Source organism: Netta rufina (genome assembly GCF_964035555.1).
Source record: "Netta rufina genome assembly, chromosome: 2".
Taxonomy (NCBI): domain Eukaryota; kingdom Metazoa; phylum Chordata; class Aves; order Anseriformes; family Anatidae; genus Netta; species Netta rufina.
In genome coordinates this window covers 79,045,460-79,071,766 of record NC_140124.1, presented here as the reverse complement: position 1 = coordinate 79,071,766, position 26,307 = coordinate 79,045,460, and the positions used below count along the sequence as shown (strand labels likewise).

General features: G+C 40.9%; 1 protein-coding gene across 3 annotated transcripts in view; it reads left to right on the top strand.

Moving 5' to 3' along the window:
* PIGN (phosphatidylinositol glycan anchor biosynthesis class N) overlaps positions 1-26,307 on the top strand; it is a 104,771-nt gene that overhangs the window by 6,891 nt on the left and 71,573 nt on the right. For all 3 annotated transcript variants that reach the window (XM_084306742.1, XM_084306743.1, XM_084306744.1), the window contains exons 2-7: positions 5,880-6,139; positions 9,786-9,907; positions 11,000-11,098; positions 15,313-15,419; positions 21,444-21,568; positions 23,113-23,243. In XM_084306742.1, coding sequence (XP_084162868.1) covers positions 5,913-6,139; positions 9,786-9,907; positions 11,000-11,098; positions 15,313-15,419; positions 21,444-21,568; positions 23,113-23,243 — 811 coding nt within the window. In that variant the 5' untranslated portion in view covers positions 5,880-5,912. The remainder of the gene's footprint in view (positions 1-5,879; positions 6,140-9,785; positions 9,908-10,999; positions 11,099-15,312; positions 15,420-21,443; positions 21,569-23,112; positions 23,244-26,307) is intronic.

Sequence of the window (26,307 nt, the reverse complement as noted above, 5' to 3'; positions counted from 1 at the left end):
TGTGCTTGTTTTATTGCATATTTAGGGAAAAAAAAAAAAAAAAAAGGGAAGGGAAAAGTTACATTTCTCAGAAAGGACTATGTTATATTGCAGCGCAAGTATGGCTTTCTTTGCCTTATCTGTAATGCTGGGAGATTATAACTTCAGGGAAAAACAACTCGGATGTGGATTGCTTCGGGGAAACGAGCATTTCCCTAATTACATCAGCTTTCCTGCTCGGCTGTAAGGGAGCTGATCCTTTCCTGGGGGCTGTGGACGTGGGTTGTGCAGCGGCCAGACCTGGCTGCAGGGGTAGTGCTGGGCTGGGGTGCAAGTCAAAAAAAAGTCCTGTTAGCAGGGTATGGACCAGCTGGAGAGGAGGGACGAGCTAACGTGAAACAGGCTGCCTGCTTCTTGCCTTCACGATGGATTGGCTCCGTATTTAGTTTTAGGAGGTAGTGATAGAAGGAGAGAAAATACAGAAAAAGGATAAATCAGAGCCTGATGCCCTGTGCACTACTTGGGCTGAGGCTGTAGAGGAGATGAATTGGCTGCCTGAGCTGTATTATTGTAAGTAGCGTCTTTGGATGGACAGTAAGAAACAGCAAGTGATAAATTGGTTGTAACGTGCTCTGGACTCTCCCTCTATTTTGTCTGTAAGGCTAGAAACTGTGATCTTTTCTCTTAGTACGTGATAGGCAGTAGCTAAATGGAATTAAACAGAGTAATGCAATCAGGATTTGGGCAAAGCTTAAATCTCTGGATTGTAGTACACTGAGTCACTTGCTAGGGGGTTGCCTGGGAAGATATCAGAGGACGCAAAAATGCTGACACATCCTTAAGTTTCATTGACAGCAAGATGCAAGATACATCTTCAAGGGAGAGTTTGTTTATCCACTTTTTGGGTGGCCAAGCACATGAGAGCAGAGCTTTTTGCACTAAGAATAAACTTAGATTCAGTTCCTTGTCCTCCAAAGTGAAAAGGGCTGCGTGTCTAATACATTGCTCCTTTGCTTCTCTTGACAGGCTTTGGCTTTTGCTTTTTCGTATAAGTTAACAGTAAATCTACTTTTCTCTGAGTTTTTTTTTGTCCTTTTCATGTCTTGTGGGGTTGCCTTGAACCACCAAGCACCAGGCTCTACAGAGAAACTTGCTTGTGATGACTTCTACAACAGGAGGAGGGAGAAGAGGAAGGGTCTGTCTCTTCTTTTGTGTGGTGCCCCATAAAAATCGGATTCTACTTCTGCGTTTCCGAGGATGCAGACGAACAGTACGTAGATAAATATGCATGACTCCTGCTAGAGCAGACACCTGCTCCTGAGAAGCATTACCTGTGCCCCTCTGTGCCTGGAGGGCCTGAGGGCAGACGTCACTGGCTTGAGGGATGTCTGAGTGCCTGGATTGTACTGGGATAGCTGCTCTCTGCTCTTCCTGGCCAGACAAGCATGCTGGAGAGCTGCTGGGCACCAAGGCTTTCATCTGCAGCTCCTCTTTACGCTGACAGGTGTGTCAGGGCACCTCTGAGATCCTGTTCCACCTCTGGTTCCCACATCGAACCTGCAGGTTGAGACTGGCTTTTGAACAGCCCTGTCAAAAGGTGATGCAGAAGCACAGAGGGAGAAGAAAAGGGGCGTGGAAGAGATCCCTGCGTTGTGGATGATTCAGCTCAGTGCTCCAAAGACCTCTGCGTTTTCACATTTCCTGGTGCTGTCACCCCATCCCAGTTGTTACTGCACTGGTTGCGTGGAGGCGGTGGACTTGCAGTCCAAGACTTTCCATCGTGTCTTTGAGAACGAGGTCAAGTTTTGAGGAGAGAGAAGTATAATACTAGAGCCCATTATAGGAAGGAAAAAAAAAAAAACACCACACAAATAGATGTCCCAGGAGACTGACACTGAGGCTTGTTCTGATTACTGAAGGTCACGTCCAGATCTTGCAAGAGAAAACATTTTCACAATATATTTGTAGCTTTACTTTTCCACACCGATGATCCCTGCACAAGAGTGCAGTGGAGGAGATCACCCCAGGGAACCCATTTATATCTGAAGTGAGACGCATTCATCTGTTTTCCTCTTTGTGCTACAAATGCTTATATTTGTAATTACACTGCTTAGCATTAGGCCTTCTTGTGCCATGGAGGTGGCTTACAAACTCTGGAAGTCCCCTTGTCTTTGAACCTTTGCTTTCTTCCCTGATGGTCTGCCTTTCACGATTCAGTGATCCGTGGTAAATCAACCTTTAATAGTAAGTCCCAGCTGGTAGTGATTAAGCCAAGAAACAAATTAGTGTCAGCCAAGACCTGTTTCTGCACAGCTGTGGATTGTGTAGACAGACAAGATCCTACTCAAAACAGAAACTGGTTTTTATGTGAGAAGTGGCCATTTCAGTCCATCATTCAACAATCTTCCACCCATGTCTGTCTTAGACTGTGGTACGTAAGCTTAGAGGGCTCTAGCAAAGTCACTTCTTTGTCAGGGTATACTTCACTTCATTAATCTGTAAATGCTTAATGCCATGCATATTTAAGCCTCTGATAGGTTATTTCACGAGTCAACGTAACCCTGAATGTTATGTTTTACCTCGGTTGCTGTTTCCTCTGCACAAAGGCTGGTTCAGATCCTGGTCCTTGTATTTGATGGTTGCAGTTTCTTTTATAGGCAGTGTGCCTATGGGACTCCTCTGACAGCCTTCAGGAAGGGGACTGGGAAAAGCATTCTGGAAATTAATTTGCCCCTTCTGGAAATCAACTTGCCCATTTTAATTGATGCTGCTGTACCTTCTAGGCAAACTGATGTTTCAGCATCATGGGATGAAAAGGAGTATTTACCCCTCTTTTCAGTCAGGAACCAAAGTTTACCCCAAGCATCGTCGCTGAGAGGACAAATGTGCACAGCCCTTCTCTTCAGGTAGTCTCATTGCTCTGCTTTTTCAGATCCTGCCTGGGTTAGGTGGTAGAGAAGAGGTTGGGTCAGAGTAGTTCTGCAACCATGACCATGCTTAAAAGTATCTGTCACGTTTAAGTGGGTACCTGGAACTGTGCTTTTTGATGAATTCTTGCAAGAGCTGGTGTGCTGCTGAAGGGAGAGCTGCGGAGATGCCTCATTTGCTTGAAGAGCTCTGAAGCTGTAATTACGTGATTTTAACCAGAAAGATACACAGGAGTGGAGCAGACATGTAGAGAAATGCTTGAAGATAAGAAAAGCAGAAGCATTCAACCGCCAGTAACCAAAGCTCTATAGAAGAGGTTATCTTTGTGCCTGCTTGTTTTTCCTTCTCCTCACTTTGTAGTCAAAGATGTTGTATATTGAAGGTTGAGAAGAAATGGGGATGTGCTCCAAGCTGAGAATTAGATGGCAATGGACCTGTGGAAAGCTGGCTCCCCAAAAACACCCGATCTTGGGTGTTTGTTTGTCCTGTGGGATAGAAAGGGTACGTTGATTGTTGGGAAGTCTCAAGGAAACCCAAGATGAAAATCAGTTACTGGAAATCCTAACTCATGTTGTTCCCTGATTGTGTTTGAAGAGAACATATTTCATAAACAGTCTAAACAACTTTAGACGCTTCAGAGTAGCAATGACCAAGTTCAGCTGTAACTTGATCAGCATGAAGAGGTGCAGAAGGTCATTGTTGCTTGTCTACATTGCTTTTTGCTGACTCTTATCAATGCTGTTTGATCCTTCTCTAGCCACAGATGTGCTCGTTTGCAAGACCTCACAAGGGCTTAGTGGTTCAAAAAGCAGGTGGGTTGGGAGCTGCCTGCAGTGAAATCATCTGGAGGTGATGAGCAATTGGGTATCTTGTGCCTGGAAGAGTGGCCTACTATAGCATAATTGAACCGTGGTTGCAAATGAAGTCTTCTTTTGGACTTAATTTTGTAGATCACTGTACTCTGATGACATGGCATTAAACTTGAATTGTGTTGATTACACTCCTTTTGCTGCAAGCTACGCCTCAGGCCTGGGGAGATTTAAAGCAAAGGGAAATACTCTGTGCTGTAAACAGTTTAGATGTCTAATACTGTAATTGGAAGAACTCAGAAAGTGTTCAGCTATAGATTTGTAGTATTGGGAGCAGCCAGCAGCAAGTATCTGATTGAAGTAATGTGCTCTCATTAAGGGGGTATCTAGTTGCATCAGCTCCTAGGCATGAATAGTTCAGGTTCTCGTATCAAACAGCACAGCTACATCAGAAGAGGAAGCCCGGTGGAAAATAAGACAGTAAAATGAGGTCCTGTGTTCAACTTAATGAACAACGTTAATGTTCAACGCATGCAGGAACTTAAAGTACTTAAGAATGGAAACACTAAGTAATAAGCTGATGCTTACAGATGTCCCAGGTCTCTGCTGGAATCTCACTTACACAGTTCTGTGCCTACAAGCTCCTGCTTGAGAGAGAAAACCTCACTCTGCATTGAGTATGGCTACCACATGTCTCTTTGAAATGCCATATTTATCTCAATCGTGATACTTTTTTCTCTCAGTCTCTGAAGTTGGAAGTTATTACTGTATTAATTACTTTGATTAGGATGAAGGCTGGTGCAGCTGTATTTCAGTAGGGAAAATGAGTGGAAATGTACCTTATAGTTAAGCTGCGTATAGGCCTGAATTTTACTTTGACAAGTAGTGTGATTTAGATATAAAACAAACTTTCAAATCTTTTTCTTTTTTCTTTTCCTGTGGTTTTCCTGGCCCTTTAAAATTTGTATTTTAAGAAAATCTTTCAGGGTTTTTATCAGGGTTAATTATGTTGTAATGAAGCCTTTCTTTCCTTCCTCGATAAAACTAATCGTCTTACCATGTGGTGGCTGTCTGTGCCTGTCCACGTTCGTGTTTCTAACTACTGGCGTTCTGTAAGTAGCAAGATAAGAAATGTAGGCGTTCTCATTCAGGAGCACTGACTAGATCCTGAATGAAGAGCTTCTTTTGGAGGGAGGCACGTACTGATACAGACAACTGAATGTCGGCACCTTCCGGGCTGTTCGGAAGATCTGTCTCCAAATCAGTGAATGGAGGTGTGGAGGTGCTGTTTGGGTAGGGCTGATAATTAGCTTATTTAAATAATGAAGTTAGCAGTTTGCACAGAGCTAATAGCCTCGTTCAGGCTGTTTCCTATTTTACCTAACTCTGTACGTGTTGGCGTTGCCTTCGGTAGGCATCATGCGAAACCCTCAGTGCATGTGGTGGATGCATGCATTTCCAGTGTATCTATTTTTAAGCATCTTTGTATCCTGAACCTGACTTCAAAGACTGAAGGCAGAAAAAGCATCCTGAAAGGAGAGATTATTATCCTGCTGAACCGTAATTCTTCACCTGTTGCGTTTTTGTCGCCTTTCTTAGAGGAGTGATAGCGTTCTGCACTCACACAGAGCAGCTTTGTTCGTTTAAAGTAAGTTTCTAAATGGAGTATAACGAGCCCGGAATTGATGGTAAATTCACAGAAAGCACCTTTGGATGGGTGCTTGCTGTAGGATGCCTTTCCCTGGCTGACTTCGGTCTCTTATCTGCCAGAACAGACCCCAAAGCTGTCGTGCAGTCGGCCAGTAGAGGGTAGTATGCTCATGGAGAGAGACGTCGTGTTGTCCTGTCACTGCTGTAGGTAACAGAAAGCTGCTGGATGTCGGAGATGCTGGCTTGATTTAATGGTCTTCTGAAGCCAGCCGGTATGCCAGAAAACGCCAAAGTGGAGTTGGTGTGACACAGCTATCTGACAGGCTGAATCAGCAGTGCGATGGCTTCTGACCGAAACCAGCATATCTGGGAAAAAGCTGCTTGTAAATGAAGTTTGATTTTGGATCTGGGTAACAACTCTATTTACAGTACTCCCATTCTGTATCAAATGAAATAAATACTGATCCTACTAAGTCTCATGTGACTAACTATATTTTTCTTATTCCCTCTCAGTGCTGGACTTTGCCTTGCCAGCCCCCCGTTACCATGGGTATACCAGTCTTCATCCTTGCTGGTCTCCTTGTCCACTTTGTGTTCTTGGTCTCCATTTTTGACATCTACTTCAGCTCTCCTCTGGTTCACGGTATGACCCCTCAGCAGACTCCGCTGCCACCTCCAGCGAAACGTCTCGTGCTCTTTGTTGCCGACGGTCTGCGGGCAGATTCACTGTACGAATTGGATGGCAACAACACTTCCCATGCACCTTACCTGCGGTAAGTCCACCCAAAAATGCTTCCGATCCAGAAGGTTTAGCTTCTGGAGTTAGCTCTATGTAATGATGAAAAGTGTTCTCATAGGAACAAGAGAAACAGACAAATGTGGTGGCTTGGTACTGCCTTCCCTCTGCCTTTGAAGTGACAAATTTTTGCAGAGTTACGCTCTGCATGGCATCAATTTTGAAACCTAAGTCATTTATTTAAGCTGCTTCCTGGATGTTCAGTTTAGCCGGAGTAGTTCATTAACGCACCTGTCTTCCAGTTCTGAGCTGCTGATGAGGCTTCGTAAGGAGTGATTAAACAAGATGGGCTGAGCGGATCTAACAGCAAGCCGCCTCTTCCTGTTTGTTCCTCCTTTCCCGTCTGCGTGACCCCGCTGCCTCTCTTGTGCTATCTCTAGCATCTCTCATTGCATAATGGCATGATTGGGTTTAAGATTGTGGAAAATTAATGCAGCCAGAAAGGAACGCTAGAAGCCTTGTCTTTGAGTGATTAAAGTTAATATTCCCCAGCCTTCCTTGTTTCCTTATATCGAGATAGTTACTTGATCATAACACGAATAATTGCCGAAATTTAAAAAAAATGAGACAGTGCTAAATAAGACTGCATTTGTGTAATAGCTGGTGTCTGGCTGGCATATCAGAGCAAATCCATGTAATCAATCATCTGAAGCTGCTATGGCATTTCCAGTCTGCTATAGAAATCTGGGAAGGCTGCACTTTAGTGCTTGTCATCCTGCGTGGGATTACTTGTAACTGTTTCTCTGCCTGAGTTAGGGTTCTTGTAAGGTGTGCTTTGTGCCACACCAGTGTGTTTTCCATACCTTCTTTTAGTGGTGGACTTCGTGCCTCTTCCAGAGCAGATTCGTCCTTTTAGGACTAAAGTTGTTGGTCTTTTGTAGCATCATAAGGCTTTGAATGCCATAGTGCCCCATCTCTAGGAGCAGTGGTGCGTTGGGGCCAAAATACCCTCTTTTCCAGCCATGAAGTGTCTAAAGTTCTTCAGTTTCAGCAATTCAGCATTATTACAGATTTCTAGTAATAAGGCAAACCATACATTAGCTTGTCCAGTATTGGGAAATTTGTACTTTTCTGTCTTTTAATTTGTCCCATTTCAAAATTTGTGCAAGTAAAACCTATGCTGAAAGGACCTGGGTAAGTGGAGGAAAGAGCTGCCTTAGAAGAAAAGATACTGGTAGGTCACCAGAGTAAAATGCCAGTGAGACTTGAGGTGCCATCTGTCTATCTCTAGTTCTTTCATTCTGCCTATAAATAATAAATGCATGTGTGAGCATGTGTATGTGAGATGAAAGCATGCAGCACGCTGTGTCTTCTGAAAGGTGGAAGGCAAGGCAGTCCAGGGCATATCAAGTCCACTGTTTTGCATGTTCATTCTTAAGTGTCAAGTGTGCAGTCCCTTATCTGCTTTAGTGTGCAGCATAATAGGCAGATGACTTGTCTCGTGCAGGTGGAGCACTTTGGGAACTACTGTTTCTCTAAGGAGGAAAGATTATCTTTAAATGAGCAAGAATTATTCATGTAGCAATGTGCCATAAATGAAAGCAAGGTGTTTTAGTAGGCATGTAAAGTTAATAAATATCCATTATGGTTGGAACAGATTGCTGGCTGATGTATAGCAGGTATACATCAGGCTTTTCTTTTACAACTATTCTTGAAAAATCTGTTGTTCAGCAGCGTTCTGGTAGCTACAAGGGACAGCAGGTGGTGTGGTCTGAAGTGCTGTGGTAGTGCAGATGAGGACTGCAAGGAAGATGTTGTATTCCTTGTCAGTCACGTTTTGTATGTATTGCTATATCATATTCATCACTATTATGGGTAGCTAATGTTTGTCCTGTCAGGGAAATGAATTTTTAAAACAGTTCTTCTGAGTAAAAGGCTTTGGAAATAATTCAAAATGGCTAAGTGATTTTTGAAAAGGTAAGAGGTATTCTGACTATATTCTGCTTGCTTTATGTTATTGTTGACTTCACATACGTTAATGCAACCCATCAGAAGCAAATGTAAAGGATTACTTTCTAACTTAGGCAAAATGGAGTTGGGAAGTAATCCAAGGGGTAGAAATCAAAGTCTAATTAAAACAATTTCCCACCTGTTGTTACAGTGAAGTGAGAGGAGAGCCAAAATTTTTTATCTGTCGTAAGTCTTCCACTAATGCTAGTGCAATATATCTTGATCAGTCTCCAGTAAGAATAAATTAGAAACCTCTTTAGCTGATACTTAAATCCTTTTTTTAAGAATAATACTTGTTTTCAATATGAGTTGTCTTAAAACCTGGCTGAGGTGATAGCTAGAAGTAATATCAGAATATTATATTGCCTTTTTCATTTTTCTCTGCAGTGTTTGGGCTATTCAAAGTAGTCCCGTGAACTTCCAAGTAGGCCTGAGAATTTGAGATCCAAGATGAATATAAGCAATGAATTCCATGAGCACAGCCAAGCCTTAAATATTCTATGTTTTGGTTTGATTCTTATGTTATTCATGTGAAATGTGTTTAGCGTACAGAACTTGTAATTAACAACTGTATAAAACCAGATTGGTCTATCTGTTAAAAATCAAGTTATAAAACATGAACTTGGGATCTACGTTCGATCACGTTCAAACTCAGCGAGTTTTGTAACTTATACCTTGAACAACAAAAGTAACTTCTAGTAGGTTTCGCTCATAAAATTGCTTTGGATTTGTTCAGAGAATCTGCTCCTTTTTTCCTAAGAATTAGTATAAAGTATATCATGGTGTGTTTTAATCTCGTCTCCTTCCAGCCGCCACCCTGACAGTGGGCACTGAATGTTCCTCTGCTTCCAGAAGATGGAGACAAGAAAACATTCGATGATAACATTTGCTTGCTTGCTCTCTGACAGGTTCCAGCTGTTCATATCTTTAGCAGACAAGAACAGTTTGAGCCTGTTTCTTACGCTTGAGCTTTGCCCTCTGTTTTCTTTGCTTTTTATCTTACAATGATTTTATGTGTACATGTATAATCCCTAGACAGCTTCTGTATTTCTTTATATTTGGTGAGAATCTACTCTGATTTGCTTCAGCGTAACTGCAAAAGATAATAGGTTTGCCTGGATTTTCTGTGTTGTTCGAATGATCTCCACATTGCATTCACATTTGGTTTATATCCTCTCGTTGCTGGCTTCCAAGATTAAGCATAGATAAAGAAGACAGGCATGGTCCCAAGAACTAATTATACTTGAGTGTATTTAATGAGCAAAGGAAGATTGAACTTTCAAGCTAAATGGAAAGAACAAAGAAAAGCAATGCCAGACAGCAACAATTTGTTGGGCAGGGACTGGGGGGGTTAAGCCATATTAGAAAACAGCAGAAAAAAAACAAAACCACTATATGTTACGTGTAAGTGTTGTAAAACATCAGTTAAACTAGTCTGTTTGAGTGTTGGTGGTCAACAATAGCAATGTTATCTGTGGGGTATTATAATACAGAACTACTTTCAGTTAATGTTTGGTTTGAGTTGCTGCACAGCAGGCTAAAGCAAAAAATCTATTTTTAATCTGGGCTTTTTGTATTTCCTGTGTAGCATCCTACCTGTCACTCTTTTTATCTGCAAAACATTTTACTTGCAAGAAGTCACAAGCATTAACTGACTTGTATCTTTTTTTCAGGGCTATTCTGGAGAATAATGGCAGCTGGGGCATCTCTCATACCCGAGTCCCAACAGAATCCAGACCAGGGCACGTTGCACTGATAGCTGGGTTTTATGAAGACGTCAGTGCAGTTGCTAAAGGTATGCCAGTCCCAAAGTTTTAAACACTATGCTCCAAGATAAGGAATTCTACTGATATACTAGGTTCTATGTTATCGGTAAACACTTGCATAGTGGTTTGTATGACAAGATTATATGGAAAAATCTCATTTTGGATAGTTTTCCCTCTGTTCATATTGTTAGCTATGAAAATGCATTACACAAGTTAATATTTTGTAATTTAGTAAGATTTAGCACCCTAAGTCTAAAAGCAGAAGAACTTTCTGGATTTACCTTTTCATGTAACAGATTGTTTTAAATTATAATTTGGGATGTAATAGAAGGTGGTTAAATAATTGTTGCAAACGGAAGTAAACTTCATTGTTTTAGCTGAACCATTGTCAGGTGGAGTTGAAGGATCAGTAGCAAAATGGAGTGGAAACTTCAGCTATGGTTTAGCTGGAGATAGCTGCTGTCGGTGAATGCTTGGTGGTTAATAATATGGAACAAACCCTCATGTTTCTAACTTGATGTCTTGTATGCTTCTATGCCTTCCCCTAGGAACACTTGTAATGTTTTATGTTGTTTTTGGAAAGCGGAGGGTAAGAGGAATTACCTGATCTTGCTCAGGCTTCTAGTCAGAAGGTTCTTCCTTCTGACATTGTTACAAATGCAGGATTGGCATGAGTTGCTGTTAAGAGCATCTCTTTATATTTGTCAGCTGCCTTGTCACAGAAAGTCTTTAAGGTTTTCTTGTGAAAGGGTGGAACATGATTATTGGTAATATAATACGTGTGTGTAACTTAATGCACAGTATGTTGAAAGCTGCAATCAGATAACAGGGGATTTAGAATTCGGGAAAAATTTAGCTTTGTAGAAGGTAAACCAGCTGTGTGTTATTTGTCTGAATCCTTTCATAACAAGATTGGCTTAGGTTTTCATCTCATTTCTTGATGAATGTGGGACTAATTGCAAATAGAGGCAAAAACAAGTAAAACTGAGACCTACGGAGTGCGGTTCATTGTGAAATAGTAGAAGGGACTTCCTCCATCCCCCACCCTCCAAAAAGAAAATTTGCATGGAAAAGAAGTCAAAAATCTTTTGGCAATCCAATTGAAATTGTATGTTTAACAGGATGGAAGGAGAATCCAGTGGAATTTGACTCTGTTTTCAATGAAAGTAAATATACGTGGAGCTGGGGAAGCCCAGATATTTTGCCAATGTTTGCAAAAGGTAAGGTTTAAATTTTGTGAATTTTTAACACGTAGTTATCTGGTAATAAAATAGAAAGACTTGAAATTTTCAAGTTAAAGAAGAAGGTGAATGACATGTTTCCAGTTTATTTTTTGTACATGTGATTTCTAGTTTGTGAATTCAAGACTGGGTGGAGAAATGGTAAGCTTTTAAGAAGATATCCCTATTTTGTTATCCCTATTTATCATCCATTTAAGTAGGCTTTACTTAATTCTGTCAACATACTAAAGGAGAAACACCCATAGTTAAAAGGACTTCATGCTTTTAATTTGGTTTAAAGTTCTTCCTTCATTTTCTGAACTCCAGTCTCTCTTCATCTCCCCAGTATCTCCTCTGTCACACACACCTCTTTTTTTTTTTCTTTTTTTTTTTTTCCTGTTCCTAGGTTGGTCCATATAAATTTAAGTTTATGAAAAGCTGTAAAAATATGTCCTAGAAGTTTACACTTTCCCATGACCTCAGATAACAGTTTGTATTTAGAAATATTTTGATGATGACTGGGGAGCGAGGAAAGGTAGTATACTGCCCTTGCACAGATTATTTACATTTCTAGGGATATATTCTTGGGAAAATATTTGGGGAATTCAAGAATTTTACAAAGCCCTGTCCTTTTGTTAATTTTCTTTGAGTAAGAAGATAAACAGGGGACTGGAAGCAGCTTTGATGTTTTCTGCAGGGGTGTGCATGGCTAATTCCATACAGTTGTCTTGTGTCTCAATATGGCTTCTTCTGAGTGACACCAGTGAAGCTGTTTTGTTTGTTTGTTGTTTTGTTGTGTTTTTTTTTTTTTGGAATCCTCCAAAAATGAACTGTCCTTGGCCTATGGCCACACTGCTTGAGAAAGGTTTAGTGCAGCACAGTTTGAGAAGTAGATGCTATCTGGGAAGCAGTTTCTCGTGATATAAAGCTGATTTAACTTTTTATTGGAAAAAGTATTCTTGCATTCTTTGGTCTCTCCAATATAAGCTTTATCTATAAGCAATTTATTTTTGATCATGTATAGAATAAAGACGTTTGCCATTTCTTTGTTACGAGTTTCCAAAGAAGAGGAGAGATAGGAAACTTTGGCTTCTATAACAAACAAAGGAATGGAATCAAGTATTTATTAACTTTTGCTTCACTTTTACAAAAAGCTGAAAAGAAGATGAGTGGAACATAGCTTGAATTCTTTCCATGTTGGAAATTAGTACAGTCATATGACCCTTCTTGTGTTTTTTCATCATGCCAAAATATTCAGAATTCTTTTAATTGTTTCACCATTGTGAGAAACACGTCTTCTCACACCATTTTCATTGGATGATGAATAAAGAATATATGATACCTGCTGGGTTTTGTCAAGGAGTGAAAAATCCCATTTGCTGGCATTATTTATCTTCCAGTCTTTTTTCTGTCATAAAATAAATATTTCAGTCAGATGGTGGTAGATTCTATAGAGAAGGTAAATAAAATGCTGTTGGATCTCTCTATATCAAAATATAAGTATATGCATGATATCTGAATTCGTCTAAGTTTGTGTGATTAATGTTAGTCTGAGAAAATGTCAGAAGTATCTTTGGAACTAGTGTGCAATTTGCATACATCTGAAGCAGGTTTAGAGAATGTTACTTTCCAATAGATAAATTTGCTTAAACTACGCAGATTCGGTATTTTAATTCTAACCTTATTTTTATGATATTTTTAGATTGATCTTGAAATTATCTGAAAACAGTGCACTTTGAAAATGTCTACTTTATTTCCAGAATGTTTGTGAAAACTTCCATTTTTTCTTCTAGACTTGCCAAGAGTTGAGCTTGTCTTGCTGTAGTCCAGCCTGGTACTGTTTTGTCGTAGGTCTGGGTTAGAGCGTAATCCTGAGTATTGAAAACCACACTGAGAAAGGATCTGAAGCTGCTGCTTCTGCTGGACCATTGAAGGAAGGGGTTGGTCTCCTTGACGCTGGTGCAGCCTCACCTCAAGTTCTGTGTATGATTTTGGGCACCACAACATATGAGGACACAAAACTATTAGCCTCTGAAGGAGGACTTTGAGGATGGTGAAGGGTCTGGAGGGGAAGAGATATGAGGAGCAACTGAGGCCCCTTGGTTTGTTCAGCCCAGAGCAGAGCAGGCTGAGGGGAGGCCTCATGGCGGCCTGCAGCTCCCTCACGAGGGGAGCGGAGGGGCAGGCACTGAGCTCTGCTCTCTGGGGACAGCGACAGGACCCGAGGGACGGCATGGAGCTGGGACAGGGGAGGGTCAGGCAGAATGAGAGCTTTGATTTCCAAAGGATGTAATCTTATTGTAGGAGGATAACTCTATTCCTAACCTTAGTATTTGAATCTTGATACTAAGGGCTGAGACAACATGCCAGGCAGAAGTCTGCCATAGGAACAGCTGGTATCTGGTGTGCAGGTTTTTGGCATCTCCACATTATTTCCATTAGTGTAATGGCACCACTAAACACAGTAGAGCTCTGCTTCGTAAGGATGTTTTCATCCTTGGCTACCACCTACTTCTCTATCACGTCTTTGCATCCTCCTTGCCTCGTCCCCACATTTCAAAGAAGTATCAGGCATACTGTTGCCTATCACCTCTCAAAATACAGAAATATAAAATATTATTTAATAATATTGTATAGTTGGTTGTTTTCTTTTTTCTTAAAATCATTTTGAAGATCTTTCCAGCACTCCAAAGCTTTCCTTATATGGCCTCATTTAGCCGCTACATGTTTTTTTTTTTCCTCTGGTGGAAATTAGAATGGGTAACCAGTAGCATTCCTTTACCCAGTCTGCAAACTACATGCTTTTCATCTAGCTTCTTTGGTGTTGTACCTCACAAAAACAGGTCTCGTCCGATGTTCTGTAATGCTGCAGAACAAACAGTACAGCACTCTACCCTCTTTGAACATCAGTCGTCCTTACAGTGATCACCAGGGCTTATTTCTTCTTTTGAGCTCCTTTATCCACCAATTTGAACTCCTTAATTCACTTTTAAGTGCCCTGGAGTATTTTGTTCTTTTCTTTCAGACTGAGGAGTGCAGCGAGTGTTCTGGGTTATAAGTAGTAGAAACATCTCCCGAGGGACAGCAGGGGGAACTGCACCAGATCTGTGCCAGCTTTCATCTTTCTGGCCTGAAATACCTGCATCACTTGCGTAGGTTTGGATGTAATCTTGGTTAAACATGTCCCTTATATGGGGATGTTAGCCCATTGACAAGCCTGGAAGCTTACAAAATGGCATTATATAATTCTGACATTCAGAAAATCAGCTACATGCTGACTGGCAATCAACTGATAGAAGAATGTCTCCCCTTTGGGATTTTATGTAGTCAATGTAGAAATAGCATTCCCAAGCTGTTAACAGCTCAGCCACAGACTGAATAGCTCATTAAACTGCACCTAATTTCAGATCTTTCCAGGACTTCAGAAGTTTACTTTCTTCTAGGTCTTCATTATCTTTCCCCCCCTCTTTTTCTGCTTTACTTTGTGGACAGTGAATGCAAGACGTTTAGATGTAGAGCTTAGGGATATGGTTTAGTGGGGACTGTTAGCGTTAGGTTGGAGGTTGGACTCGATGACCTTGAGGTCTCTTCCAACCTAGAAAATTCTGTGATTCTGTGATCTTGTTCAGATGCTGTGTGTTTGCATCAGTGGACCTCATATACTCCGTGCTGTTGCCTGCCTTGTATGTAATATACGATTGTTTCCTGAATAAAAGGCATACATGATATCCTGTTGTCTTGTATGATTCACTTTAACAATCAAAAGCCCTGTACAATTTACTAAACAAATAACAAAAGAAAAACAACAACAACTTGTGTGCTCATATAAGGCTCTAGATGTCTAGTTTCCTGTTAGACATTTTAATGAAGTTACTTGTTTCAAAACTAAGTTTTTTAACTTGCTTTAACTGGAAGTTGTTCAATTTCTATCTGCTTTTTCTCACGAGTGTATTGAGTAACGTTGTTCCTCCCCCCCTTCCCCCAGCCCCCCCCAAAGATGCTGATAAGCTAATGAGATAAATATGGTATCTAGGCTTAAAAATGTAAATGGTGGAATAATTTAAGGAGAGATCCTTCTTTGAATTCTCTCAGGATTGTCATTCTTGATGGATTTGTGTTCGTATGCATTAATATTCATGTATTTTTTTACTAAGGAAGAAGGATGAAAACTTTTCTTTCTGTTGTCTCCTATTCCATTTATATTGTTTTTGCAGGTGCTACTGGAGATCATGTTTATACATTTTGTTACACAGCAGAAAGTGAAGACTTTGGAGCACAAGATGCATCCAAGCTTGACACTTGGGTTTTTGACCATGTTAAGGTGAGCAAAGAATCTTCTCATGCTACCTGTGTATAAAACATAGGTAATGTTTATTTTACTATAGATCTGGAAAATAAGAAATTTTTGAAAGAGATATCATTTGAGGCAGTAAGTATTAAAAAAAAAAAAAAGGGCTTGAAGTGATTATCATGAGTCATGTAATAGATTAGAGGAAGTGTGTCATCCAATACTAATTAAAATGCTAATAAACATACCCTTTTAACAAATATTCTTTGCTTTCCTTAGACTTAAATTTGCATGTTACCTGAAACCTATCTTTTTAGAGTATTACAGACTGTTTAAAATTTTGTGTGATTAGCTAAGAATTTCCTAACAAGTATCTGCATATTGGGAAAAATGTCTTTACTGAAAGGGTCAAGGGTCTTGCAGCATTGGAATGGGCTGCCCAGGGAAGTGGCTGAGTCACCATCCCTGGAGGTCTCCAGGAAACATTTAGAGGTAGAACTTCGTAGCATGGTTTAGTGGTGGACTTGTCAATACTCCGAAAAAGGTTGGACTTAGATGATCTTAGAGGTGTTTTCCTACTTGAATTAAGTAGGGAGAAACAGATCTTCATTATGGAAAAAAAAATGGACAATATTATTCACTTAATTTCTGTCAGGACTCGATCTGCTCCAACTGTAGTGTTGCTTTTTCTGATGCACGTAGATGACTCCTGATTATCTGCTGAGGCTAATGCTATGCTGTGACTGCCAGAGGAGCCATGGTTAGTTTTGTTAAAAAGGCAATTTAGGCCCTGAAGCAGGATTACTCATTCACATGGTGCTCTGCTCAGCTAGACAGTCTTCTGTGATATTACCATTGTTTGTATTAATATCCAATGCACACAGTGCTTAATTTGTGAATTCCTGTGTTCATGTTGTATGCTGTGCTACTTCAGTTGTCGTGAATTAAGAAATGCTGTTAGTGGGTGTTGGTGCCTAAGTGTGTACGTCAGTGGAGTGATTAGGTGGGGTTTGGCTTTCTGTGTCTCATAACAATGTTAAATGCAGTTCAAGTCTTAATAAACTTCTTCCACATAATCTTTGGGCTGCATGCATTAATGTTAGCTGCAGCGTAAATCAAATCAAACCTAAATAAGGACAAATAAACCAATATATAAACCAAATCAGCATCCGTGGTAGGAAGCCAAGGGTGGGCCTGCTTTAAACGATGTTGTAGGGTTGAAAAGTTTATTACAAGTCACCAGTGTTCAAAGGAAGTGATTTTCTGTGTTTGCAAGCGGAAAGAAGGTTTTTGATTTGTTTTTTAACCATTGCCCTCTCTGAACTTGCACCCATGCCAGGTTGTTTGTTGTAATATGCATGAATAATACAAATCAAATTAGGCTGTCAGTTACCCTTGGACACTTGCCTTAAAGTTACACCCTGCTGTCACTTGGAGTTGCACAGGTGTATGAGGGTGGTGCTACCTTTCTCTTGTGTTAAAACACACAATGACATTTCTTATTTCAAGCCATAATGATATGCTTAATATATGTCATTGCTGGTGACTTTTTCTTTGGAACCAGCACCCACTGTTGTTGTAAAGGCTTATTTTGCCTATCTAAATTTCATGCTGTGAATGGGTAGGACTTGACTGACTAGCGTAAAACACTCATTCCATTAATCATCTCTTCAGTTACACATCAGCGATTGCTTCAGAAGCATGAAACTTAAGGCTGCCTGAAACAGGTCACTCTTCTGCTATAGCTCCAGCATCTGTCTCAGCCATGCTGTTGTGAATATATGGGTAACAATGATAATGTGCTGAAATCTGAAATCTACTTTTTCTACAACATGTATTTGAGATAAAATGAAAGGGAGGAAAATACTTAACCACACGTCATTTGACTTTGGCTTGCATTTATGGTCCCTGAATTTGTGTCTCCTGCTCTAGAAAGCAAAAGACGAAGGTGTATCCCCTCTTTGCAGTGTAGTTAGCAGGTCCCAAACATCACGAGGCCTTTTTTGGTTTTCTCTGCCTCCCAGAAAGATGGGGATAAAATGGAGAATGGCCGACTAGTGTTTGGGCTGTTAGCTCTGTCTCTGTGGAATTGCTTATTCTCCTCAAAAGTGCAATATAGCAGAAACTAAGTTAGTCGGGAGGTATGTAAACTCTGGCTAGTAGTTGTGTATGCATTGGAAGCAGATTGCTTAAGTCGTGAGTGGGGAAAAAAAAATGATTCTTTATAGTTCCTACAATGACTATTTATGGTATAAGGACATCCCAGCCCTTTTTGAGGACAGAGAAGACTGGGTATAGACTAGATGATGTGAGTGGTTATCTGCAGCTGGGCTAAAGCTTGGTGGAACGTCAATGTGTGATGGTAGTTTGTGGGTGCTACTGCCACCCACCTAGGCCACTTAGGTATGGGGTTATTGGACTTTTCCTTTCCAGAAACCTTAAAAAATAGGGGACCAACTGGAATGTGGCAGGATGTGACCCAACAATTTTCAGTTAATGACCTATTGCTGGATCATACTTTGACTTTGTGCTGAAGAAAAAAAGAAAAAAAAAAAGTAGAGAACAAATGCTGCAACAGTAATAAATAAGTATTTCAAAATGCATTTCTGATCTTTAAAAATGTTGAGGAAAAACACTTTTAGAAGATTGAACCTAATTGTATTTAGTGGAATATTTTAATCATTTTGCAAGTATTTACAGTCTCTTGGAGATGAGTCTCAGCAGTGGTCTGACCACAATTTATTATGACCACAGGGTCAAAAATACTTCTAAAATACTAAGTTGATGTCTTCTGATTTAAATGGACATGTAGATGCAGATAGCAAGCTTCTTTCTCTTTTCATTTTGCCCATAGTATTTCTTCTTTTGGCCCCTTTCTGCCAGAAACAGGCCACCCAAGCCTTCAGACTGTTCCTTGTATGTTTGATGGAGGTTGGAGTCCAGAACTGGATCATGTTAAACTTTGAAGTTCTGCAAACCATGTGGCACGACCTGATGTGGATTTCAATACAAATTGCTTTGTTTTAATTAGCAGTACCATGGTTGAATGATTTATTTAAATGTATAGCGCTGCTGTGCATAAGCATGCTCTACTGATATAAACCTGACATACGTATTTTTATCCTGCCTTTTTTAGTTTGCATCTAAAAATTGGCATAACCGTTTAAACTCTCGCATGAGCACACATCAGTGTGCACAACTTTAATCAGCCAATTTAATTAAGTTGTCCTGGATTTGTGTGTGAAGAAGCTTTGTGGCAGGAGAAAGTTTGTTTAGTCTCTTTCTTCTTGTGCATCCATGCAGTCAGCAGCAGTTTATCAGCTCTACGAAAGGATTGTGCTTCCAAGGAAGGCTCCGTTTTGGGGGAAACAAGGTGTCCTCAACAATTTGGTAGATATTAGTGAAGTCTATATTTTGTTCAGACATCAGTAAAGCAGGTATTTGCTAGACCTTCTAGGTACACTTTTATTTGCTTTTCCCAATACAAGGAGGGCTGTGATACCAACATTTCTTATGATACTAAGATTTACAGATGTTAAAACCCACCTTCATGTTTAAATGTTACGTTTTAAGCATTATAAACAACTTTTCAGTTTATTGTGAAAATTTTTTAATGGGAAATCCATTACTGATCTTCCTACATTGTTCAGTTGTAGCCAGGATGTATATTTACCAGAAAAACAGAAAGTTGGTTGGATTCTGGGAATGGAGTTATCTATTCCTTGTAAAGCTTGTCATTAGTATAACTCAGAATCAAAGGAAAATCAAGTTGGAGGAGAGCTCTAGTGGTATTTAGTCTAGCTCCCTGCACGTAGGAGTGCCAGTTACAGCAGGTTGAGCAGGCCTTCCCAGGCCAGCATTGAGCATCTTGGAGGGCAGAAATGTGTCAACCTCTTTTGGTACCTGTTCAAAGATCTGGCTGCACTCACGGTTTCCAAAGTGATAAAAAATAAGCAGTAAGTCCCGATCTTACTGGAATTTCCCGTGTTTCAAATTGTCCTTTGCCCTATTGTCGAATGTTTCTGAGAAGTCTGGCTCCATAACCTCTTCAGCTTCCTAGTAACGAGTTGTAGGCCAAGCTTCTCTCAGCCTCATTGTTTATTCCCACCCCAAAAACTTCTTGAGGACACTTGGCTTAAATATACAAAGGAGATAATATCACTCAATAGAGCAAATAAAAGCTAAATAAAAAAAATAGAGACAAATACATAGTTAACATACAGTGGTGGCTTGGCAACTAGTGCCCACAGGTTTCAGGTTGTGTGAAAGGGTACCAAAACCAGGAGGTGTTTAGAAGGCTGTGAGCATGGTGTTGGGCACATGGTACAGCAACCACTTGAGCAAGGTTATTTGTTTTTGCCCCAACTGTTTAGTGTTTTTTCTTCCCCCTCCTGTTTATCAGCCTGTCAAGTTTAGCAGCCTAAGATAATTCCTTGCAGTGAATTTTCTGTTTGCAGCGTGTGATTTTAAAAATGTTCCATGGGATAAAGTTTGCATTTGCTCTTTGAGGAGATGCTGGCTCAAGTTACACTCTCCTTCCCTTTGCCTTATTCTCAATTAGCCTGAGGTTAGGCAAGCTGTTTTGGCTGCTGCTGCTTAGGGTTAAGAGGTGGCTGATGCTGGGGGAGTGGGGCATTTTTGGAGCATCACAGGAACTTCTCTAATATAAAGCCTTGCTTTCCTCTTAAAATATTCTTTTGCTTTGTTAAGCCTTGATGTAAAGTACCTTTCTTCTAATATTCATCTATGTTTTAAGATATAATTCCAGTAATTTCCTGTTTCTGTTCTGATATTTAATTAAAAATAAAACAGAACTATACGGTATCCTGTAAATTATTGGTGTGTGTTCTGGGAGGCTGCTTCAGTTTGTGGTCAAATTTGTGTAGGTGGACAGACCCATTTGGGAAATGGACACATCTATAAAAATAATTATACTGCTTTCAAAACAATGCAACCAGATATTTTTTTTTTCTCTTGTACCTTCATTTAAAACATGTCTGGGCTTGGGTAAGACTACTTTTTTGTTTGGAGAGGAGCTGATGTTTGGATATCAGTCTGTGGCTAGGCTGTATTCAGGGGGAAAAAGGGTAGAATTGAGTACTGTCTTGGTATCCTGACACAGCTTACTATGGTGCTCTTGCTGCCAGCTTGGTTTTCTTCTTGGTGCAATGATTTTAGTTTACCCAGGGTGTGAGCTTTAGTTTTAGCAGCTCCACCACCATCACAGGTATGTGGTAGGTTGCTTTTCCCTTTGGCGACAGAAATGGTTTGTTGCCTACCAGCATTTTCCCTAGGCTCCTGTGTGAAATTCAGAGACACTTTTCTCTGTTCCTGTTACTGAAAGGTCCCCTGGATGCTCTTTGAACTGAAACCTTACCCAACCTTGTTTCCTTGGGCAGTTCTGTTTCTAGGGGGATCATGCTGAAATAGCTGTCTGCCTGCATTTTGCATTGCTGTAATGTGGCTGGTCTAAATCTCGATAGCCATGTCAAGACTCATACAGTCTCAGGGGGAAAATCCCCCCCTGGCATCTGCCTCGGGGATGCTTAAGTAGGACATGTGCAAGGCAGATGTATGTTCTGTAGCGCTTGTATTTGCAAAGCGTGTCTTGTTTTGTTCTGTTTTAATTTGGTTCCTGCAAATGAGTTGTTGCTTGGTATCTCAGTCCTGCAGGATCTGCTTCCAAAGCAGCAGCAGTATTGAGAACTTCACTTCCAGCTTAAAAATCAGTAGAAAAATGAAGCTGTAAGCGGAGCTCAGGAGTGGTGCGTAGTTGCGTACATGTAGGAGGCAAAGAAGGATTGATAGAGTCATCTGGTATGCCTCCCTAACGGGAACTAGAAAAAAATAATAAAAAAAATTAAGTGTTGCCTGTCCTAAATAAGCTGAAACCTTGGACTGACTACATTGATGGTAGTAAGTAAATTGGGAAGCAGTTTTTTCTTCATAACTACTGATATTTTGATGCAAAACCAGCTGCATTTTAGTTTTAATAGGCTTTCTGTCATTGTTGTCCATTCTTCTCAGATTAATATCTTAATGGCTTATTCCATACAGAGCTTCTTTAATTCTTCAAGAAGTAATCAAACATTGTTCTCTGCGCTAAATGAAGAAAAAGTGGTCCTGTTCATGCATTTGCTAGGCATAGACACGAATGGACATGCTCATCGGCCAAACTCAAGGTAATGGGAGAGGTTAAATATATCTTTCTTATTAATGTTGAGTGCATACAGTAACTCTTTTTCTTGACCTTGCTCTTTATCAAGCCCCAAACAAGACTTGCAGTCCTGGGGGTTTCTACAATAGGCCATGTATGTCACCATGATTACTTATGCTCTGAATTTTGAGAGGTTTCTTGTTTTAAGGTCTTCTCTATAGAAGTTTTTTTAATTATTATTATTGTTGGGGTTTTTTTGCTATATATATACCTTATGCTTGGTTCTAATTCTCTACTCAAATCTGTTTGTTGTTTTTTTTTTTTTTTATCAGGTCCTCTAATTCAGTTTATACATGATCTAGAGGATCTGTAGGGACCTGCATTTTCACATGTAAAATGTAAACAGTTTTTTTTGGATTCTGCATGGCTGAAAGTTTGTAAGACTGGTTCTGCAGAAAAAAGTAAGATCAAAAATATTGATGCTGCAATTTGTCAGCCATCTTTTAGCTTTCCTAGGATGCTTGAATGAAGAGTTTAGATTATTAACAGTATTCATCGTCAATTCACCTTGAAGTAGGGTATTTGAGAGATTTGCTTTTGTTCAGTCAGATGTTTTGTATATAGGATTTTATATTTTTTCTTTTCTCCTGATCCTTGCATACTTTCAAAATCCTTGTTCTGATTTTCTATGTCATTCCAAAGCTTATGTTTGTCGTATGTCTCACTTTCTTTTCTATTTTGGTGTTTTCAAATTGACTTTAGCAACAGCAACAAATAGAAAATTGGTTGGCCAACAGTTAATCTTTGTCACTGTCTCTAAAAAATGCATGATTTTTTTGGTTTAGCCTCTGACTCAAACTCTGGGATCTGTGCTGATATATGAATAGTCTCAAAGCAGTTCCTGCATTGTGAGGTCTTAGTTACTAGTGTAAAATAACTTCTGAAACTTCTAATTTAAGTGTTTGAATTTTCCAGAATTCTTCATTATGATTCTTAATTGTTAGAATCACAGAGCGGTTTGGGTTGGAAGGGACCTTAAAGACCACCTGGTTCCAACCCCATGGGCAGGGACACCTCCCACCAGCCCAGCCTGCCCAAAGCCCCATCCAGCTTGGCCTTGAGCACCTCCAGGGATGGGGCAGCCACAGCTCCTCTGGGCAGCCTGGGCCAGGGCCTCACCACCCTCGGAGTGAAGAATTTCTTCCTTATATCTAAACTAAACCTACTCTTTTCTGGTTTAACTCCCCCCCCTTGTCCTGTCACTACACTCCCTGGTAAATTTGCTTCATTACTGTGGGTAATAAGCTGTCCACCATCAAGGACCGGTTAGATTTGCAACACAAATAAAAAGCCATTGAGACTGTAGTTCAAGGGACTTTCAAACTGCAGTGTGGCAGTTCAGTATCTCACATTACACTTAGCAGAGGGGGAGTTTTACATCTAGAATGTCTTTTGTTACCTTGAGGTTCTGTGAGGAATAAAGTTGGGCATAATTACTGTGGATAACTTGCTTTATACCAAATGCAAAAGCTACCTTGAATCTAATAACTTTTTTTTTTTTTTCTCCAGGGAGTACAAGGAGAATATTAGAAAAGTTGATGAGGGTGTGAAAGAAATTGCTTCAATGCTTGAAAGCTTCTATGGAAATGATGGAAAAACTGCATTTATCTTAACTTCTGACCATGGAATGACAGATTGGGGTGAGCATTTTTAAATGTTGACAGTCAGCTGAGTTAATGAGTGGGAGTGGGGTATGGGATACACATCTGGAGTGGGATTAGAGTGCTGTCCTGTTAGAAGCTTTGGAGCTTCTGCTTTGATCTGATAAATATTGCTTGTGTATGAACCCCAGGTGAATTAGGAAATGGTTAATGGGGGCTGCAGGGGCCCTCATCAGTCCTGTGACAGCTGGGTTGCAGATCTGAACAGAACAGACAAAAAAGAAAAAAAAAAAAGGAAAGGTGGGGAGCCTGACTGGGAGCTGGTGACCAAGTTTTCTGGGGTGGTCTGTCTTCCCACTTGTGCTGTTAGGTACAGCAGGAAGGATGGGACTGCTGCGTGATCTTCTAGAAGAGGCTGGTGCTGGAGAGTAGGAGAAGCAGCTGTGAGGACAGGAGAGCGAGGCAGGTGGCCAGCCAGGCTGGTACTCACAGGGGGCACTTGTGGAGGGCACAACCATAGCTGCTGAAGGACTGGGGGCAATTCTGGTGTGACAAGACTCAAGGCAGATGAGGAGGGTTTCCTGTGGTCCTTCAGACAATTCTTTTTCCTTTTGTCTTTTTTTTTTTTTCCTCCAATAATTTTAAGAACATTCCTGTCCTTGCATGCTCCCAAATGAAGTGATAGATCTGTCTTAATACGCTGTGTGTGCTCATAGCTATTAATTGTGACACTTCTGAGTCAAGGTGTGGTCATGCCAAAATTCAGCATCTTACAGTGTGTGAAATCCTGCACTTTTCTAACGGATGCTACGCAAGCTTTCTGTTATCAGAGATGACAAAAGTGTTCATATCTATTCGAAATCAGCCGAATTGCCATCTGCTCATTTGCAAAATGGTCTGCTTGGAATATTATTTATTGCTGAGCTGGCTGCCACTTAAAATAAAATTTAAGTTTGATATTTTTGTTGTTTAAAGTAATGATTTTTAATATATGTGTATGCAGGTGTCTGTATATATAGAGAGAGATATTGTATGATATATATGATCAAAGGGACCTCAGGAGATCCAACCACCTACTCAAAGCAGGCTCAGTTTTGGGATCAGATGAGGCTGCTTGGGCTTTATCCATCAGGGCCTTGAAATCCTCGAAGGCTGGAGCCTGCACAGCCCCTTTGAGCAGCCTTTTCCATTCCTTGGCTGCCCTTATGGAAGGAAGGAATACACTTCCATTACCTGCAGTCTGACCACCCTCTGTTTCAACTCATGCCTATTTTCTCTCATCCTTCTGCCACATAGCACAGTGTAGACCTGGTTCCATCTTCCTGCACTCACCGGCACTGTAGTACAAGCAGGCCAAGTACAAGTTCATGTCCCACCACACACACACACACCCCTCAAAAAAAAATAAAAAAATCTTGTCCAGGTTAAACAAATCCCAGTGCCTCAGCCTCTCCTTGCAAGGCATATGCTCTTCTGACCAGTTTGGTGGCCTCTCGCTGAACATGTTCTAGAGGAGGGCTATGAAGATGATCAGAGGTCTGAAGCACCTCTCCTATGAAGAAAGGGCTGAAAGACCTGGGGCTGTTCAACCTAAAGAAGAGCAGGCTGTGGGGTGACCTTATTGCAGCTTTTCAATACTTCCTACAGAGTTTTCAGTGCTTATTAGAGGGGACTCGAGGTTGGAGAGCAACTCTTTGCTCTGTCAGATAATGACAGGACGAGGGGGAATGGTTTTAAACTATAGGAGGGGAGATTTAGATTGGATTTTAGGAGGAAATTATTCACTCCGAGGGAGGTGAGGCCCTGGCACAGGCTGCCCAGAGAAGCTGTGGCTGCCCCATCCCTGGAGGTGCTTAAGGCCAGGCTGGATGGGGCTGTGGGCAGCCTGGTCTGGTGGGAGGTGTCCCTGCCCATGGCAGAAGGGTGGAACCAGGTAGTCCTTAAGGTCCTTTCCAACCCAAACCACTCTGTGATTCGTTCCAGTTGGTTGATGTCTTTCCTGTTCTGGAGGGTCCAAAATTGGATGCAATGCCTAGAGGCTGCCTGAGAAGCCCTTAGTGGGGGAGAATAATCCCTTGCTTGGATCTATTCCCTGGTAACACAGCCCAGGGTGCTGTCGGCCTTCCTTGCTGCAAGAGCATGCCGCTGGCTCATCAGCAGCTTGCTGTCTGCAAAGTGTCCTGTGTGCTCTTCAGGAGGTGTGTGAATATAAAATGAATGCCATATTAAGGTATTCAAAGGCCTGTCTTTCATCTGCATCAGCCTGGATTAGTTTTCCAGTTAGTACATGTTTTTGATTCAATAGCTGAAAACAGGTCAGCTTTGCTGTTAGTTTGGAAGAGCAGGTAGTCTTGTTAATAAAATGTACTTATATATATATTCTGAGGCGTTCTCATTATGTACTGGAACCTTTGAAAGGGGAATGAAAGGTGACAGGAGTTAAGACTTCAGGCTTTGAGAACTACAGGTCTGCCACAGTCCTCTGTCATTCCCTCCTGTCAGAAGTGAAAGCTTGATCTTCAGCCAGGCATGTCAGTGACTTTAGAGCTGACTTGAGTGAATACAAGAGCAAACCTAAAGAAGAGGCAGGGGCCCATCGCCAGCCTTCTGAAGGCTACTGCAGTGGGTTTTCATTCAGGCTTGTGGTATCCGCAGGTGCTACAGTCTTTCAGTGACTATTTGCAGAACGGGGTGGGCACCAGATTTATTTAAATAATTAAGACGTTTGGGAGGATTTCCAGCTGCTGTTAGCAAAGGCTGATAATAATCACTTGCTTTCTCAGTCTGACTCCGTGATTTTGCTTTAACCTGACCTCAGAGGGGATTCCTGACTGCTAACACAGGCAGTCCCACACCGACCCTCATCACAGCCTCTTGCTATCCTGCTGCCCTCCTGGCAAACATACCGCTGTGCTGGACAGCACAGAAACCTAAACCAGCAGCACCATCTCCTTCCCTTACACCTTAAAAAAAAAAAAAAAAAAGTCTGTTTTGGGGGTGCTGGCAGGTGGTACAGGGAGTTGACGCAGCTGAAATAATTCATTAGTTCGGATTCGACTGAAACCTGGTCCTGAAAACAGGAAGGGTGAGTATGGCTGCCTCA